Source organism: Scyliorhinus canicula, chromosome 21, assembly GCF_902713615.1.
Source record: "Scyliorhinus canicula chromosome 21, sScyCan1.1, whole genome shotgun sequence".
In the NCBI taxonomy this organism is placed as follows: Eukaryota; Metazoa; Chordata; class Chondrichthyes; order Carcharhiniformes; family Scyliorhinidae; genus Scyliorhinus; species Scyliorhinus canicula.
This window is the reverse complement of record NC_052166.1, coordinates 65,223,852-65,243,539: the sequence shown is the minus strand read 5'-3', so window position 1 is coordinate 65,243,539 and position 19,688 is coordinate 65,223,852. Positions and strand designations below refer to the sequence as shown.

General features: G+C 42.9%; 1 protein-coding gene across 7 annotated transcripts in view; it reads left to right on the top strand.

Moving 5' to 3' along the window:
- prrc2b (proline-rich coiled-coil 2B) overlaps positions 1–19,688 on the top strand; it is a 79,632-nt gene that overhangs the window by 41,931 nt on the left and 18,013 nt on the right. For 5 of the 7 annotated variants that reach the window (XM_038781694.1, XM_038781698.1, XM_038781695.1 and 2 more), the window contains 9 exons: positions 155–375; positions 2,693–2,841; positions 4,509–4,689; positions 6,723–6,805; positions 7,709–7,936; positions 8,763–9,002; positions 15,545–15,631; positions 18,235–18,336; positions 19,068–19,260. In XM_038781694.1, coding sequence (XP_038637622.1) covers positions 155–375; positions 2,693–2,841; positions 4,509–4,689; positions 6,723–6,805; positions 7,709–7,936; positions 8,763–9,002; positions 15,545–15,631; positions 18,235–18,336; positions 19,068–19,260 — 1,484 coding nt within the window. The remainder of the gene's footprint in view (positions 1–154; positions 376–2,692; positions 2,842–4,508; positions 4,690–6,722; positions 6,806–7,708; positions 7,937–8,762; positions 9,003–15,544; positions 15,632–18,234; positions 18,337–19,067; positions 19,261–19,688) is intronic. The other 2 variants (XM_038781696.1, XM_038781697.1) reach the window with 2 other exon arrangements.

Sequence of the window (19,688 nt, the reverse complement as noted above, 5' to 3'; positions counted from 1 at the left end):
GAACATCACCCCACAGCATTGTGCTGCCATCCAGTTATAGGTCCACGCGGACCTGAGGTAACTCAGTTTGAGTAAGAGTGGCAAAATTGGCGCCGGCAGATGTCGGATTACTGACGCGGCTGACATTCTATCTGACTTGCATTTCTCAAAACAGGTATGCCGAAGACCAGCAGTGTGATCAGATAGCAGTGAATGGGGGGAACATCAACACGGTGTACTGTGTAGATCGAGTCGTTCCCCATGACCCAGTGGCTGTTCAAAATGCAATGAAGGATGCGTCCAATAAAAAGAAAGAAAAAGACGTAAAATCTGGCATGAAAAAGGCAAAGGAAAAGACTGATGCTTTGGCCCAGTTTGATTTAAACAATTATGCAAGTAAGTACAGGCATATTTATTTTCCTTTTTTGTTTTTATTTTTTTAAATTTAAAGTACCCAATTCATTTTTTCCAATTAAGGGGCAATTTAGCGTGGCCAACTCACCTACCCTGCACATCTTTGGGTTGTGGGGGTGAAACCCACACAAACACTGGGGAATGTGCAAACTCCACACGGACAGTGACCCGGGGCCGGGATCGAACCTGGGACCTCGGCGCCGTGAGGCAGCAGTGCTAACCACTGAGCCACCGTGCTGCCCACAGACATATTTCTATTTAAATAAGATTGACTTTAGAATTGGGACTAAAGATATAGGATTGCATTGTACTCTTGAGTTTATCGCAGATTTAAGGGCATTTTTCACATTAGTTCTCAGTTTGTTCGATGCTGATATTGATCCATCCACTTGTCAGTTTTCGATATAACTGTTTCACAGTTTCCAGGAGTCTCCCAAGCATTGACTGTAGCATGAGTGAAGGAAAGAAAGAGCTTGCTGTTATATTGGGTCTTGTACGAGATCAGAATGTTCCAAATTGCTTGACGGGCAATGAATGTATTCACTGTTGTAATGTAGGAAATGTGGCAGCCAGTTTGTGCACAGCAAGCTCCGACAAACAGCGGTGTAACTAGATCATCTGTTTCAATGATGTTAGTTGAGAGATAAACATTGAATAGGCCACCAGGGAGAATTCCAGCTCCTCTTCAAAACAGTACAGTCTCTTCAAAAGATGGTGTAGCAGTGCCTTTAAGAAGGCATTTGTCTTCAGCGGATGGGGCACTGAGTATAAAAATTGGCAAGTCTTGCTGCAGCTGTACAGAACCTTAGTTAGGCCACACTAAGAATATATAGTGTTCAATTCTGGTAGCCACCCTGATCAGAAGGATGTGGAGGCTTTGGCGATTTAGCCCTGTGCTAAACAGCCCTGTGCTAATGAGGGGAATGCCACAGAGGGATGGGGTGGGGGCGCAAGACACCCCCCCCCCCCCCCCCCCCCCCAATCCACAAGGCAGAAACCACAAAGGAAAGACGGGGGGGGGGGAGGGAAGAGCAGAAGCCAGGGTAGAAGTAGTGTACACCCTACACAAACTGGGAGGTTTTGTGGGGGGGGGGGGGGGGGGGGGAGAAAAGAGAGTGAGGTTTTGGGGGGGGGGGGGGGGGGGGGGAAGAGAGCAAGAGCAAAAGAAGGGGATGGGGCAGGAGGGAAGCGCACCAAGACAGATGATAACAGGATGTATATACAAGAAGCACATGTACTGTACATATTACACAAAATGCAACTGTGTGTAAAAATTGAAAATACCAATAAAAATATATTTTTTTAAAATAGTGACATTTCGGGGTGTCTTGACAAATACATGAATAGGATGGGAATAGAGGGATACGAGCCCCAGAAGTCTAAAAGGTTTTAAGTTAGATGGGCAGCAAGATTGGTGCAGGCTTGGAGGGCTGAAGGCCTGTTCTGCAGCAAGATGGCGCCAAAGTGTGGTGACTTTCTGCGAGTTCTCCCAAACAGATCCTCTTTTTACATCTCTTATAATCATACTAATCTTTTAATGCTTTGCTGGTGTCTATGTATTTACATTGTGGACCTTGTGTTGCCCTTTTACGTATTTTCTTTTTTTTATTTTCTTTTCATTTCCTAAATGATCTGTTTGAGCTGCTCGCAGGAAAATACTTTTCGCTGTACCTCGGTACACGCACAATAAACAAATCCAATCCAATCCGGTGCTGTACTTTACTTTGTTCTTATACCACAAATCTCACCATGGCAACTGGGGAATTTAAATTCACTGAAGTAAGCAAAATCTGGAATAAAAAGCTGCTATCAGTAATGGTGACCCATGAAGCTATCGGATTGTTGTAGAACACATATGGTTCACTAATGTCCTTTAAAGGAGAAAAGCTCCCTTACCCAGTCTGGCCGAAATGTGACTCCAGACCTACAGCAATGTAACTGGCCTCTGAAATGGCCTCACGAGCAACTCAGTTGAATTGAAGAAGACAGCTCACTGCCGCCTTGTTGGGTGTGATCAGCTGTCGGTGATGTCCACATCCTGTGAATGAGTAAGACGTACTGCTTTGGATTATCTGTTCAAGTCTCTTGAGTTGGATTTGAACCCACCACATTGTGACTCAGACTCACTGAGCCATGATTTCACACCTCACACTGCTACCGTTCACAGCACAGCTGGGCAAAGGAAGTCTACATACTGGCATCATTCACAAGGGAAGGTGAAGTGTGGTTTTAAAAATCACAACTAACTGAGCGGTAACTTGAATGCTGGTAGATTCTGATGAAATCTCTCTTCTTTAAGGTGTTGTCATTATTGATGATCATCCAGCTGTGGCTGTGGAGGAGCAACAATCAGTGTCAACAGTGAACGATGGGTTTACTGAGGTCATCTCAAAGAAACACCGGCGTTTGCTTGAGGAAGAGCGCAGGAAGAAAGAACAGACATTGCAGGTATGTGGGTTAGCTTCAGCATCAAATTGAGCCACTGCAAATGAAGTGGTTCTACGTCACTGCGTCTGGCTTAGCTAACTGGCAGTTTAGTGGGTGTGAATTTTATATTTGAGCGTTGATCATAGATCATAGAATTTACAGTGCAGAAGGAGGCCATTCGGCCCATCGAGTCTGCACCGGCTCTTGGAAAGAGCTCCCTATCCAATTCCACACCTCCACCCCATAACCCAGTAACCCAACCCAACACTAAGGGCAATTTTGGACATTAAGGGCAATTTATCATGGCCAATCCACCTAACCTGCATATCTTTGGACTGTGGGAGGAAACCGGAACACCCGGAGGAAACCCATGCAGACACGGAGAGAACGTGCAGACTCCGCACAGACAGTGACCCAAGCCGGGACTCGAACCTGGGACCCTGGAGCTGTGAAGCAGTTGTGCTAACCACTATGGCACATAGAGTGGCACATGATGTGACACCATGCCTCAGCAATGTTTTTGTGAGAATTTTAAACCTCTCCCCTTTGATTCAATGAGTTTACGTGGATATAGTAATTCCTCGTGTCACGTTGTAGCTGCATTCCTGAAAAGTACAACTTGTCGCAAATCAGATTTTCACGTCACAGTCAATGTAAAAACTATAGTTCGGTTGAAATAGAACCTTGCTTGTCAAAACAAAAATTAAAAACATACCATGTGAGTTGAAATACTGTTCATTACCAAATACGTATATTCGTAAATTAAATAATTTTAAAAATAAAATAAATTTAAACATATCAAAGAAATATGCTGTCTCTTTTTACTTATGCCCTGCTTACCAGCCACTCCTCCTTCACCGGCCTCTCCTCCCTCTGCCTTTTGCTGGCCTCCTCCCCAGTCTCTGCCGTTGCCTTCGTCCACTTACCGCTTCCCTCTCCTAAAATCTTGCTGGGAGCAAGGGCTCAAAAGGGAACGGTGAGCAGGGGTTGCAGGTCAGAGCGGCATCAGGCAGGGACGTGACAAGTGGGATGGATTGGGTAGGGAAGAGGCAAACGGGTTTAGGGAGTGAAGCAGTGGGAAAGTGTTGCTCCAAATGGCACCACTCTGTAAATGTGGTGCTAAATTGGCCACAGCATGAAATGATGCTAACTAAAGTGGAAGTTCAGTTATATTCATGACACTAAACTGGAGCAATGCCAAATCAGGCAACTGAAAATAGGGACTTGCACCACTTGCAACAATTTGTATGAAATTACACTTTATTGTATTCATTGGAGCATCACGAGCATTATCAGCCAAACTTCAATATCAAGCCATCTAACAAAATAGTGCAGGTGACCATCAAAAAGCTTGGGTTTAAGGAGCATCTTAAAGGAGGAGGGAGAAGCAAGGAGTGGTTTAGGAAAGGAATTCCAGAGCCTGTGGTCTAAGCAGGTGAAGGCACGGCAGCCAAAAGTGGAAATAAAGATATTGAGGATCTGCAAGAGGCCAGAATTAATGGAGTGCAAAGATCTCACAGGGTTGTACCAATGTAGACTTTACAGAGATGGGGAGATGTGAGCTCATGAAAGGGTTTAAACCGCAAGATAGTTATTGTTCTGCAAGATAAAGAGAATGTGGGATTGTTAAATACTTGATAAGGAGCTAAAATTTCTCACTTTCACAGATGGGCCTTTTTTCTTTGCAGGCGCCTGGGAAAAACCGCAATGAAAAGAGCTGGACGTCTTCGTCCAAGATTCCTCCTCGATTCGTTAAAAAACAGCAACTTTCCAACACTGTTATTGAGCAGGCCGAGGATGGCTCCTTCTCCAAGGGGCAGGCCACATCCAGCAGCTTAGGAACTGAGATCTGGGAGAACTCGAGTGCAAGTAAGATGGTTACCACTGTGTCCATGCAAAGCCTGGCGGACAGCAAACCTCTTTGTAATTCACAGTTGTTTCAGAAATGAAAGCAAGAAATAGTGCAGAAGGAGGTCATTCGGTCCATTGAGTCAGCCGTTGAGTCTAGGCCCCCTTCCCACAAAATCCCAATAAGCCCACCTAACCTGGATACTAGGGGGCAATTTAGCATGGCCAATCCACCTAGCCTGCACATCTTTGGACTGTGGGAGGAAACTGGGACACCCGGAGGAAATTCATGCAGACGCAGGGAGAACGTACAAACTCCACACAAACAGAAACTCGAGGCTGGAATTGAATCCCAGTCCCTGGTGTTGCGAGGCAACAGTGCTCCCCACTGTGCCACCGGGTAGCCTTCTGGATGCTGAAAATCTGAATTGAAAATACTGGGAGTTCGCAGCAGGTCAGGCAGCATTTGTGGAGGGAGTAACCAGAGTTTCAGGTCAATGACCTCCTCGCCTCTTCCAATTTTAATAAAGGCCCATAGACCTGAAATGTGAACTCTTTCCCTCTCCCCACAGATACTGCCTGGCTCAAGTGATTGCAGCTTGTTACAGAGACTCAGCCATTTGAGAAACTTTAGAAGAGTTTGGGAACTGGAGAAATATCTTTTTAAACTATACATCATGTGGATGGATATGAAATGTAGATTCATTACATTGGTATAAATGATGCTACAAAACATCTTTCTGACCTATTCATCACTGTACTCAAGGAAAGGGATATGAGAACAAAGGTGCACTGATACACCAATTAACGAGAACATGGTTGGACAGTGGTTTGCACTGCGCCAGGGACCCAGGTTCTATTTCGGCCTTTGGTGACTATGTGTGGAGTTTGCATAGTCTCCCTGCGTCTGCGTGGGTTTCTTTCGGATGCTCCGGTTGCTTCCCGTAGTCTCAACGGTGTGCAGGTTAGGTGGATTGGCCATGCTAAATTGCCCCTTATTGTCCAAAGATGTGCAGGTTAGGAGGGCTTACAGGAACAGGGCAGGGGAGTGGGACTGGGTAGGGTGCTCTTTCAAAGTATTGGTGCAGACTCGATGGGCCGAATGTTGGGTTTCGATGAAAAGAAATTCAATGCTCTCAGGCTAGAGTGATGCAAGCCTACATGCTTCATGAGGGCGGCATGGTGGTTAGCACAGCTGCCTCATAGCGCCAGGGACACTGGTTCAATCCCACCTCAGGTGACTGCATGGGTTTCCTCCGGGTGCTCCTATTTCCTATCACAGTCCGAACATGTGCAGGTTAGGTGGATTGGCCATGCTAAATTGCCCCAGAGTGCCTAATAGGTTAAGTGGGGGATAGGGTGGGGCCATGGGCCTAGGTAGGGTGCTCTTTCGGTACAGGCTCATGGGCCAAAGGGCCTCCTGCACTGAGGGATTCTATGAATTGGCTTGATAATCTATATGCTTTCAGTAACTAATGCTAATCATGCTCTGTTAATGGATCAAAGGAGGCCATCGATTTGTGGAATTGCAGCTCATTGCTTTTTGTAAACCATACAGAAAATGTGATTGTCCGATTCTGTAACAATCACAGATTATTCATTGAGCAAGATTCAGAAAGCACTTCGCTATCAGCAAAAATGTTAACAGTGACTTACAATTCAATATACGTACACTAAAACATTTAACTTACCAATAAGTTATGTTTATACAGTTAAAACAATCTATCATTGCAGTCAAGGTTACATAAGTCACGGTGCCACAGCTGCCTCACGGAACCAAGGTCCCAGGTTTGATCCCGGCTCCGGGTCACTGTCCGTGTGGAGTTTACACATTCTCCCCATGCCTGTGGGTCTCACCCCCACAACCAAAATTTGTGCAGGGAGGTGGATTGGCCACGCTAAATTGCCCCTTAATTCGAAAAAACAAAAGAATTGGGCACTTTAAATTATAAATAAAAGGTTACATAAGTTTGCATTGCTGGTTTTATGTTTTATCCTACATAATCATATCGTGCAAGATCGCTCTAACCAGGCTGGCTTGTTTCTTTTCACAGCTGTTCCTGTTCAGCCTGCCAGTGGCGACACCTGGGTGAAACCTTTGAATTCGTTTACAGGACCTGAATCTACGTGTACCGAGGTGCATTCATAAATTACCAAACCTTTCCAATCTGGTTATAAAAATAGCTGAGAACACTGTATTTTACCAAGTATTGTTTATGACGATTCAGGGTTTTTTGGGCAGTTTTATTTCGGCTTTAATACCATGGCATACAGTGGAGTGGTAGGGCAAGCAAGCCAGAGTCAACTGTTCAATTCTTACCATGGTGAATTTACTTTACTAAATCTGGTCATTTAAAAACATAGCAAATGGGAGCGTGAATGGACCATACTGCCGCTTGAGCATTCAAAAAGATTATGGCCGAACTACTATCAATCCCACTTTCCCACCCTTCCCCCATATCACTTGATTCCTTTAGTGTCGAAAATCTGTCAACCTTCACCTCAAATATACTTAACTGCGTTTCTCCAGGCCTCTGAGAATCCTCTGAGTGAAGACATTTCTCCTTGTCTCCATCCTTAATGGCCAAGCCATAGTGTTGACACCGGAAAAGAGACTAGAGGTTGCTAGATGGCTGTAAATACTCAGTTGGCTTGTTAATATCCCTCGGGGAACAACAGCAGCCACTTGTACCCAGTTTGACCGACACATAAATGCAGCTTTGGCGGCATTGTAATTTGCAGTATTGTGGGCCACACAGCGGCTCTGTGTCAAGCAGTGGATTTGGTTTTAAAATATCACTAAGCTGTACATCATGCTACTGAGTGTGTCCCTCCATCAAGTGATGCAGAGCAACCCATGACTCAAAACATAACCCCCTTCACCTTTTCAAAAAAGGCAGCAAGGCTAAAATATTAAAGTGTCTCAAAACAATGCTACTATTTGAATATAATTAATTATATGTATAATATATAAAAGATGCATGGATGTAATTTGATGTACGATCAGACATCCCAACTATTCAACCACTTCATCTTGTAGAGTTTCAAGGCAAGTCAGCCTGATAGTGGCGTTGAACTGAGTGCCGATTCCCAAGGTTCGTCTGCAACTTCATCGCAGCGAAGTTCACCTTATGGTGCGCTCAAGCCAGAAGGGGGGGTAATGACTGAAATCAATGGAGCCAGCACAGACACATCAGTTGATAAATCAAATGGAAAAGCGGACGACCCCAAGGAACAAAGGCAAAAGGCAGCAAGACCAGAGAACAAGGTAACACAAACTTCAAGTTTGTTAAGTAGTGCTGGACTAATTCTTGTCCTGTTTCTGTTGGCCTGGGGATTATATGGGCTGGCCTTTGGACAGTGCCCAGGTGTCTTTTGGAAGCATTCAAAATGTATTTTTTTGTCACTGAGAGGCTAAACACGCATTATGGTTGCCCCAAAGATCGAAGCATGCAGCATAGAAAGATCAAGTGCGCAAGTGGCACAAAAAAGAAAGTTTGCACCGTAAGAGGTGTCTCAGAAAGAGGGAAAAAGCAGGGGGTGACTATAGATGGGGAAGGAATCCCATTAATAGCTCCTAAAGAAATTTAACACCCTGGAGCAAGGGAATTGAAGCAAGGTAGAGAATCACAATGTGGGAATCCCAAAATGGCAGGGGATAGGAAAACTTGTTCCAAATGCTTTCTAATTTGTTTGTTTAGGCAAACTGATTTATTAGTGGGGATATTTAGAGAAGGTATTGCTCAGGGTAGGCCAGAGGTACACTGGATATAACATTATTTTACCGTGTCATTTGCAATGCATTACTTTGCTGCCACATGCATGACACCTATATCCAAGGCCATAAGATAAGGTAGCTGATTCTGAAACACTTTGTGCTTCGTCTGAAACAGGTGAGATGTTTTATAAATGAACATGCTTTCTATCCTTTTATTGTTCCATCTTGATTCCAATTTGCCGTCTTGGTGGGAAACACCAGTATTTTGATTATTCTGAGGTTGATGCTCCTATATAGTTAATCTCAGCACTATATTCAAGGAACAACCCAGCTTTGTCCACAGTAGAAAATGTTTTATTTGCTTCTGATTGTTCAGATTTCAGAGCCAGCAGCTGGGCAGAACAAGGACCATAAGCCTGGACCAATAGGAAATGAACGGTCTCTGAAAAACAAGAAGGCAAAGGAGTGCCTGGAACCAGAGGGAGCAGAGCGCAGTGATGGGGGCATCACTTCGACAAACGCAGCTGACAGCAGACCAAGCACTAAATCAGGGCTGGATTTGCATGTCGAGTCTGTCATTCCAGTTCCTCCAATAGAGTTTGGAGTGAGCCCAAAGGTAACTTTCATCAGAAAACTGAAATTCTAGCCTGTAAAATAATGGCAGTGTGAGAATTATATTAATAGTATAATTCTATCGTGTGTAATGTTTGCTAATTGGTTTTAATTGACCTGATCCGTAAAGTCAGAATAATTTTTCAGAACCGTTAATGGCACCCAATTATTTAGCACTAGATACCATAGGAAATCTGGAGAAATTGAGAGAGTCCTGGTGTTTTACTTAAATGGAACATGAAGACATGCTCGGCCCATCCAGCCTGTGCTGGATTTACACTCTGCAAGTCTCCTCCCATTCACCTATCACAGCCTTTCAACGTATCTTTCCATTCACTTTTCTCTCCTGTACTCATCTAGTTTCCATTTGAAAGCATCTAAGCTAATTGCCTCAACCTTTTGTTTTTTTTTTAAATTTTGTTTTTTCTAAATTTAGAGTACCCAATAATTTTTTCCAATTAAGGGGCAATTTAGAGTGGCCAATCCACCTACCCTGCACATCTTTGGGTTGTGGGGGTGAACCCCCCGCAGACAAGGCGCTAATTGCCTCAACTAATAGTCTCGCTACTCTCTGGTTAAAGAAAATTTCCCTCTTGAATTTATCAGTAACAAAACTAGTACTACTGTCCTTTAGGTTTGGATTCCACACAAGTGAAAACATTGCCTCCATGTCTACTTTGTTTTTATTAATTCTTTATGTTGATTTTCCAAAAGAAGAAAGGAGCGGGTAAACAAAGCATAATACAATAGTACCATTTATGCTGCTCCCTCCCCGCAATAAAAAGACAAACAAAACCTACACAAAAAAAATCATTAAAATTGACAGTCGGCAGTAATTAACTCTTAAGACAAATGGCTGCCATCTACAGAAACATTTCTCAGTGGATCCTCTGATGGCATACTTAATCTTCTGCAAATATAGAACATAGAACAGCACAGAACAGGCCCTTCAGCCCTCGATGTTGTGCCAAGCAATGACCACCCTACTCAAACCCACGTATCCACCCTATACCCGTAACCCAACAACCCCCCCCCCCCTTAACTTTACTTTTTAGGACACTACGGGCAATTTAGCATGGCCAATCCACCTAACCCGCACATCTTTGGACTGTGGGAGGAAACCGGAGCACCCGGAGGAAACCCACGCACACACGGGGAGGACATACAGACTCCGCACAGACAGTGACCCAGCCAGGAATCGAACCTGGGACCCTGGAGCTGTGAAGCATTTATGCTAACCACCATGCTACCGTGCTGCCCCAAATATAGAAAGGACATTAAGTCTTCCAACCAGGATGAAGGCGTTGGGTGGCTTGGGGGACTTCCTGGTTAATAAAATCTGCCTGCAGACTATTAATGAAGCAAGTGCAAAGTGAAACTGACCAGCGCAGGTGAGACTCCCAAATATGGCCATCAAAGGACAAGGCTGCAATATTTCGAACTTTGGAAATAATGTCAATGAAGGATGGTCAGCTTTGGGCACAACCAGATCATGTGGGTATGGCCTGTAGGGGCAAGTGAGCCCTGTAACATTTGTTGCCTGTGTTGGAGAAAAACTCAGTAATTTTGGCCATGGCAAAGTGAATTCTGTGCAGAACTTTTAATTGAATTATGCTTCACCGAGCACGGGAGGATGTGGAGTTGATCTTAAAAAGGGCCTCCTCTCACCAGTCGTCCATAAGGTTGGGCCCAGGCTCTGCTTCCTAATTATCTCCTACGTTATCATAGAATTTACAGTGCAGAAGGAGGCCATTTGGCCCATCGGGTCTGCACCAGCTCCTGGAAAGAGACCCTACCCACGGTCAACACCTCCACCCTATCCCCAAAACCCAGTAACCCCATCCAACACTACGGGCAATTTTGGACACTAAGGGCAATTTATCATGGCCAATCCACCTAACCTGCACATCTTTGGACTGTGGGAGGAAACCAGAGCACCCGGAGAAAACCCACGCACACACTGGGAGGATGTGCAAACTCCGCACAGACAGTGACCCAAGCCGGAATCGAGCCTGGGATCCTGGAGCTGTGAAGCAATTATGCTATCCACAATGCTACTGTACTGCCCACAATGGAGAAGGGAGGGTCCAGAAAACATCATGTGATCATACAACCATGAAATAAAAACACTACTGGTTTGAGGAAAGGGTGGACAGTGTGAGTGAACAAAGCTATGGGCCTGAGAATGGCGGTAAACACTAGATATGAGGTAAATTAAATTTGGCTGTACGCTCGCTAAAGCTGGCAAAGTTCCTACCCATAAACAGGTCAGTAAAACATTTGAGACCTCTCTTCCTCCACAAGGCAAACGCTTGGAGGGCAAGGATAAGTGGTTATTACAAATAGAACCTAATAGCGAAGGAATGGAAAGTTTAAAATGCTGATGAAATAGTTTCCATATTTTTAAAGTGGAAATCACAACTGGGTTTGACGTGTATTTGGAAAGGGTAAAGGGGAGTGGGGCACAAATTAAGGCAGGATGAGAGAATGAACAGGAAGAATGCTCTTCCATTAGACACCAGTTTAAACTTGGATTGTGACACCATGTTAAAATCTTTTGAATATTAGCTGCCCAATAATAGTGCAGTAAGAAGTCTTACAACACTGAGGTGACCTGAGGAAGGAGCTGCGCTCCGAAAGCTCGTGTTTGAAACAAACCTGTTGGACTTTAACCTGGTGTTGTAAGACTTCTTACTGTGCTCACCCCAGTCCAACGCCGGCATCTCCACATCATAATAGTGCAGTTGATTAGGAAGAGCTTGTCCGCCAACCTGTCTCCCTCTTTGAAGTATAGCTCTACGGACTCTCGGAGTTCTGCCTGCCCAAATGTTGGTATTAACTTGTTAACCATAACAAAAAATGATATTGGTATAAAAATATGGAGACATTGGCAAAGAAACCAGAATCTGAGCAGAATGTTATTTTTGTGGATTGAATTCTGCCAGCAAAAGAAATTATCCCAATGCTGCAAATCCACTTTAATTTTGATGATCAGGCTCGTACGGTTTGTTCTATGAAGAGTTGCAAGAGAGTGCGTAATGTTCATACCCAAATAGTGAAAAGCAGCACCAGATATACAAAACTGCAAACTCTTGGTGGGGTAGGTGTTTGTTTGGCACTGGAATTTATTAGAAAATGCTCACTTTTGTTGTTCAATTTATAGCCAGGGAATGAGCCACAGGCGCTGAACATATTCATTATGCCATCAACACAGGCAGCCGGGTTAGTGATATATAATAGGAGGGCATCAACATATAAGGACATAAAGTGCTCCACACCAGCTCGAAGGATACCGTAAGCAGTGTGGACGACTTTAAGGCTATTGACAGAGGTTCACCAGGGCAAAGAGCAATGGGGACAAAGGGCACCTTTGACGGGGTCCCCAGGATAAGGGGAAGTACTCCCCTAGCTCTGCTGTTAAAGTTGGAGTGAAACACCTGGTTTCACCCATGCTTTATGTCATCTGGTGTGATCTTTAACATGAAAATCCATTCCTTGAAGGAATGCAACATCACTGTTAAGGCTCTTGAGATGTGAAAACACTTTTGAATGTTTTATTGGGCCATTCAATCCCCTCGCATTCCATGTGACTAATCTGACTGAGAGCCCCCATACTACCCAGACCGCCTGAACTCGTATGTAAAAGAAGACTTTATAAAAGGGTCAGTAAATTGAATGGAAATGAAAACAAGGCCAAGATGATCCATTACATAGTGAAGATTGTCAAATACAAAAGGGTCTTTGATTACAGTCAATGCAGGAAATCTCCATGTCTACTTTGTCAAACCCATTCTTAGTATTAAAGGTCTCTAGCAGGCCATCTATAAAACTTCTCTTTTCTAAATATAAAAGAAATTCCAAGCTGTTCAATCTTTCCCAACAGCTACAATCACTCAGTTCTGGCCCCCTCCTTTAAAAAAAACATCTGCCCCTTTCTCCAGTGCTTCAATATCATTTTTACAGTATGGAGACCAGAACTGTGCACAATACTCTGTTGCCTGACCGGGGTTCTGTGCAAGTTTAACATAACTTCATTGCATTTGAATTCTATGCACTCGGATATAAATGCCACATCAGCATTTTTAATTACTTTGATCTCTGGTGCTGCTTTTAATTGTGTTCATCTTGCCGTTTGAAAGTACATTGCAAAGGTAGATACATACGAGCACACAGAAATGATGGGCAAGAAAAGACCCGTTGCCCCATTGAGTATGTCTCAAACAGTTGTGATGCTTTAAGTATCCTGATGCACACACCCCCACTCACTAGAAGCCATGTAACCTCCTGTGAGAGGAAAATTTAAATATTGTACGTACCTCTTTCTCTCCACCACTCCATAATCCTTTATAAAAGACAAACTTAGCCAGGAGACCACACTGAACATAAGAACATAAGAACTAGGAGCAGGAGTAGGCCATCTGGCCCCTCGAGCCTGCTCCGCCATTCAATTAGATCATGGCTGATCTTTTGTGGACTCAGCATAACTCATCCACTTTCCGGCCCGAACACCATAACCCTTAATCCCTTTATTCTTCAAAAAACTATCTATCTTTACCTTAAAAACATGTAATGAAGGAGCCTCAACTGCTTCACTGGGCAAGGAATTCCATAGATTCACAACCCTTTGGGTGAAGAAGTTCCTCCTAAACTCAGTTCTAAATCTACTGCCCCTTATTTTGAGGCTATGCCCCCTAGTTCTGCTGTCACCCGCCAGTGGAAACAACCTGCCCGCATCTATCCTATCTATTCCCTTCATAATTTTAAATGTTTCTATAAGATCCCCCCTCATCCTTCTAAATTCCAACGAGTACAGTCCGTAACATGATCGTATTACTCTGTATTAAATGTACCTTTTGTATACTATAGTGCCAGGCTGTATTGTGGAAGTATGCCACAAATAAACATTCATTGGAGGAGTCAGCAACTTGCTTTATAGGGCAACTGTCCTCCGGGAAATGAAGAACCACCTGATATCTAGCCTCGTATCCACCCTTGCATAACTTGCACTCATAACTCTTGTCATTTGTAAGATATCTAATTGAAATAATCTGAACACATTCTAGTCCCTTCGATATCTTAAACTCTTCCAGCAATCTGAAAATCTCTAAAGGACATAGGAGCAGCTTTTAAAACCTAGCCGGTAACAACGGTGGTTTAATTCTCATGTTTCTCTGAACCTTTTCCAAAGTCTCTTGTTTCACTCATCATTTGAAGGGACCAAAGTGGGACACAGTATTCTTAAGATACACCTAACCAAACTGTTACACAAGTACAAAATGGTGTATTTCCTATTGTGTTGCCTAGCAGTGCAGCCTTAGTCACGTTTGCTTTGCTGTTGCTGCACCGCATTCAATGTGAACCATAGATTATTTTATACACCACAATCTTGTATCCTGTAAGTTGTAGAACTTGCTGGTAGTGCTGTCCACATGCATAATGCTATGTTTATCGGTTCAATTCCCCACCGCATCAAGATCTGCTTGAACTTGGGATGAACCACCTAGAATCAAAGAATAGTGCAGCACAGAAGGAGGCTGTCCAGCCGAATATGCACTCGTTCTTTTAAGATGCAATCCAGTTAGTCCCATTCCTCTGCTCTTTCCCATATCCCTGCAGTTTATTCTTCAAGTATTTATTTAAATCTCTTTTGACGGCCACTATTGAACTTGTATCCACCACTCTATCTGGCAAATCCTAATCACTTGTGTACAATTAAATAGCGTTTCCTCATGTCACCGCTAGTTCTTTTGCAGCCACCTTAAACTCCGCCTTATGTTTATCGACCCTTCAGCTACTGGAAATAATTTCTCTTTATTTACTTTATCTAAATCTTTCATGATTTTAAGCAAATCTATTACATGTCCTGTTAGTCTTCTCTCTTCTAAGGAGAACAATCCCAGCATCTCCAGCCTATTTTCTCATTCCTAGAACCATTCCAGTAAATCTCTTCTATACTTTCTCCAAAGCCTTCACTTCCTTTCAAAAGTGCAGTAACCAATTGGACACAATACTCCAGCTGGGGCCAGCTATTGTTTTGTTTCTGTTCTTCCACCCGCTTCAAAACTGTGCCATTTGAAAGTGTGCTATCTCTCCTAATTCTTCCTAACAAAATATATCACCTCACCCTTGTCTGCATTTAATTTTGCCTGCCATATATCCATCCATTCCACTAGCTCATATGTTCTTGAAGTCTGTTACTAAAGAGCTAATTTAGCCATTAAAGATGAGCAACAAGTAAGTGTGTTGATCTGCATTGATGTGGTTTTAACTCGGCTGCAGTAGCACTGATTTGGAAATTACTGCAGCATTGGAAATATCTGCTTGCTTTGCACACACCTGGTAATGGGTCAGTTCCTGGTTATCTTGCGTTACAGTAACATAAGCTATGTTATTGTTCAGTTAATCTTGTAATTTTCCAGGAGTGTCTGCATCAATGATAATTTGCCAGATCTGTTCAAAATGCATTGTCTATTGGTGCTGTTGATAGCTGTGGAGTTTATGTTGTGTTTGGTTGGACTGAGAAGAGTTTATTGGTTGCTGTTTTAGGATTCTGATTTCAATTTGCCGCAGAATTCTGTGCCCAGTCCTGTTTCCAAGTCGATTACCAAACTGCAGGATGTATTGGCTAACAATGTGAGTACTATATTATAGTATTGTATTCAGGAAACACATTCACAGCCCAAAGTTTGAATTGGAGTGTTAAGTTGAAACAAAAAATTCCTACATGGACTAAGTAATAAAGTTAAAACGTGACAATTGTGTAAGAACAAAAATAAATAAGTGTAGCAGGGAAGTGGTGGATGGGATAGTTTAAAAAAAGGGATCCTGAATTCAAATTATGTTAAATTACAAACCAGTACTTCATTGGGGAACCAAGCCATGTAAGGAATAGAGCTACATTGGCATCTTTCCTTCCATGCTTATTATGGGGTTGAATTTAGTTGAACCCCTGAGTTGCCTCGATTGCTCTGGGCATGGTGGTGGTAACCAATTCTGAAATTGGGTAGATTACATAAGGGATTTTCAAAATTTAGAGTTTCAAACTTTGAGACATGATGGGCCTATGGTCAATCTTGGTGCATGCTTCTGTATTCTTTCAATCTGGGCACTTTGCCCTGTGTAGCCAAGGTGCCACAGAAGCACTGTGGTTAGCACTGCTCTCTCACAGCCCCAGGGACCTGGGTTTGATTGCAGTCTTGGGTGACTGTGTGGAGTTGGCACATTCTCCCTGTATCTGCGTCCTCCAGTTTCCCCCACATCCAAAGGCGTGCAGGTTAGGTAGATTAACCATGATCACTGCACAGGGTTGTGGTGATAGGGCAGGGGCCGAGTGCTCTTTTGGAGGGCTGGTACAGACTCAATGGGCTGAATGGTCTCCTTCACTGTAGGGATTCTATGGTTTTGTTGAAACAGGGTTTCTGAAAAGGATGAGGGATCTGAAGGTGAACATCTGAAAAAAAACTTTTAGCCTACTGTCCATAAGGCCATTCCACTTAGGTTGAGAAATCTGCCGAAATGTTCAGCTTCCTTCTCCGCCAGGGTGCAATTGCTTAATTTTATGTCGAAGAGCAGGTGCTCATGTCTACCCAAATCTATTCGTATGACATTGCATTTGCTGCATACCTTTTTCCTCACGTCATTTGTTGAGTGTGTCGACAATTTCCTGAACCTCATTGATCATACCCCACGGTCCAGACTTTGTAACTATTGTATCATCCACGTATTTCCAGTATTTCAGGTCAGAAGAGGAGAGTCCATGATGAATGAGGTTTAGGAAAATAATTGGCCCAGTTAAGTTCCTTGAGGAGCACCGGCTGTTAACTGAATGCTTTCTGATTAACAGTCACAGTATCTTACATGCTGAGTGCAGCCAGTGAGGAAGTCAGCAAACCTTTACACGAGAATCCTGGCTGTGCTTAACTTTTATCATCTTCTAAACCAGAACTGTATGATCAACCCTGTCAAATGCCGTTGAAAAGTCTGTTAAAATAATATTTGAAGTTGGCCCCAGCTTTTTGGCGTTTTTACAAAGGAGCATCAATCAGACTGAGTTATCAATCTTCCAATCTGGCCACCAAACTGATGACAGTAAACACGGAAGATGCTGCTGTAAAGGATTTCTGACCCTCCTGACCTTAACAGTGAACTTTGCAGGCAAACATAAAAATTCATTTGTAGCATTTAAATCTCATCAGTAAGTCTTAAAAGAAATTGTTCAACATTTCATGACTTAACTTAAATGCCATTTCTCTGAACTTTTCTGAAAGATCCTAGTTTTTTTCCTATTGGTTTTTAGGACGTGGAAGTCACGAGCAATGGTTCAAGGTGTTCCCTTTAAATAAATGTTAATGCTTTTATTGTTAGACCTGAGGAAGGAGCAGTGCTCCGAAAGCTCGTGTTTGAAACAAACCTGTTGGACTTTAACCTGGTGTTGTAAGACTTCTTACTTTTTATTATGAGAATAATCATTTTATTAAATCAAAGTAAAAGGAACAGATGTGTCACTCGCATGGAGTTTTACTAAAAGTGGGTAAAAGAAACTCAAGTGAAATTCATATCATCATACAGCAGAGACCGAGGCCATTCAGCCCATCGTGTCTATGCTGACTGGAAAAGAAGTATCCTATCCAATCCATGTTTCCAACCCTTGGTCCGTAGACTTGTTCATTCCGGCACTTCAGGTGCTTATCCAGGTATATTTTAAATGCAGTGGGGTTTTTGCTTCTACCACCCTTGCATGTCAGTAGGTTCCAGACCCAACCACCCTCTGGGTGAAAGAACCTCACCTCAGCACCCCTCTAATCCTTCTGCCAATTACTTTAAATCTGTGCCCCTAGTTATTGATTTCTGTTAATGGAAACGGTCCTCCTGTCCACTTTATCTAGGCATCTCAATTTTATACACCTCAATTAAATCTTCCCTCAGCCTCTTCTATTCCAAGGAAAACAATGCCAGCCCATCCAGCCTTTCTTCATACCTAGAAATCTCCATTCCTGCCAACACCGTTGTAAACCTCTACCCTTTCTAGTGTGATTACACTACTGTAACCTTACTGTGTTATGTGCCAAGGAAACTGTTATAACAGCCCTTTTGGGATTTCTCTGAACTGTAATGGATTGTCAGTATTTCAGCACAGATAATGTATTTCTTGTTAATTGTTAATACTTAGCAAACCCAAGTTAAGATGCAAAGATGGGTCCATGTATTTTATTTAATGCCGGGTTCTTGTTTTCCAGGTTACTCTGAGCCAGTCAATCCCTATTCTACGAAGGGAGCATCTGCAGCAGGGTCCCAACCTCACTCCAGTGTCTCTTCCAAGCACTGACCTCACTTTAAAGGTGGGTTGAAGCACAAGGCTGATCAGCGATCCTTAAAATCATAGGACCTTTCAGAGCAGACCATTCCTCCAACCCTTTGAAAGAGCTGTTAGTCACAAACCCTCAAATTTGTCCCTTAACACCACAAAGCAGTTGTCTTTAAATGCATACCCTATTGACCTTTCAAAGTTTCTATGGAATCTGATTCCACCACCCTTTCATTATCACCCCATATGTGTAGTAATTTATTTTCATTTCTCTTTTGTCAATTATTTTAAATCTTTTACATTTGGTTAACAATCCATTATTGGAGGAAACAGTTTTGCCCTACTTGGGCTATCAAAACTCCTCAAAGTTTTCAATATCTGTATAGGGTCTCCCTTAACCATCTCTGCCCGAAAGAAAAGAATCTCAGTTTCTCCAACTCCTCAAGAAAACTGATGTCCCTCATCCCTGGTATAATCTTGGTAAACCATCTTTGTACCGTGGCATCCTTTTGAAAGTGAGGTACAAAACCTCCAGTAGAGGGCTAACCAAAAGTTTAACATGACTTCTTTGTTTTTGTATTCAAAGCTGGTATTATTAACAAAGCCAAATATGTTTTCTTAGTCAGATTGCTGTGACACCTTCAAAAATCTAGAGCAAGAACAAGAAGTGTGTGGATCAGTTATGTTATTTGGAAGAAAACTGTTTTGATATTTAGCTTTTAGTCAGCGTCGTTGAGCTTCACCCCATTTTCTTTCTATGATTAGATGGAATCTGCCCGAAAGGCCTGGGAAAATTCTCCCAATGTTACTGAACAGAGTTCTCCAGGCAGCAGCAGTACCAGTACGCAGACCCCGTGCAACACAGGACCACCTAGTGGGGTAGGCTACAGCTCAATTGGGTGCTCTTCTGTACCACCCATGCCCATGGTTTCAGTTGCACCTTCAGTGTCTTTGCCAGGTATGTGACATCTTGATCTTCTGTGCCAATTGCATCAGTGCTAGCTTTTGGTCACCTTTGACTTCAACAGAGATCCCAATAATTAAACTGATAATCATTTAGTAAGGTGGGAATGATTGATCTGTTAGAATATGTCCCATCAGTTTATAATAGAATTGTATTGATATTTGAATGGACGTGACAAAGTAGCACCTTGGATTCCCCCAACCTTGGTTGCAAGTCAGTGACTGATTACTGGATGGTAAGGGTAAAACCTACTCAGTAAATATGTACAATTAAAGCAAATATTTGTGTTTCCTTTGTTTAAAAAGACACAAAATGTGCTCAACAGATATCTACTTACTCCCAGACATTATGATTCCATTTTCTGGAGTGCGGTATAAACTTTCACAGATTCTATTTCTAAAGTCTGCATTCCAGACAGCAGT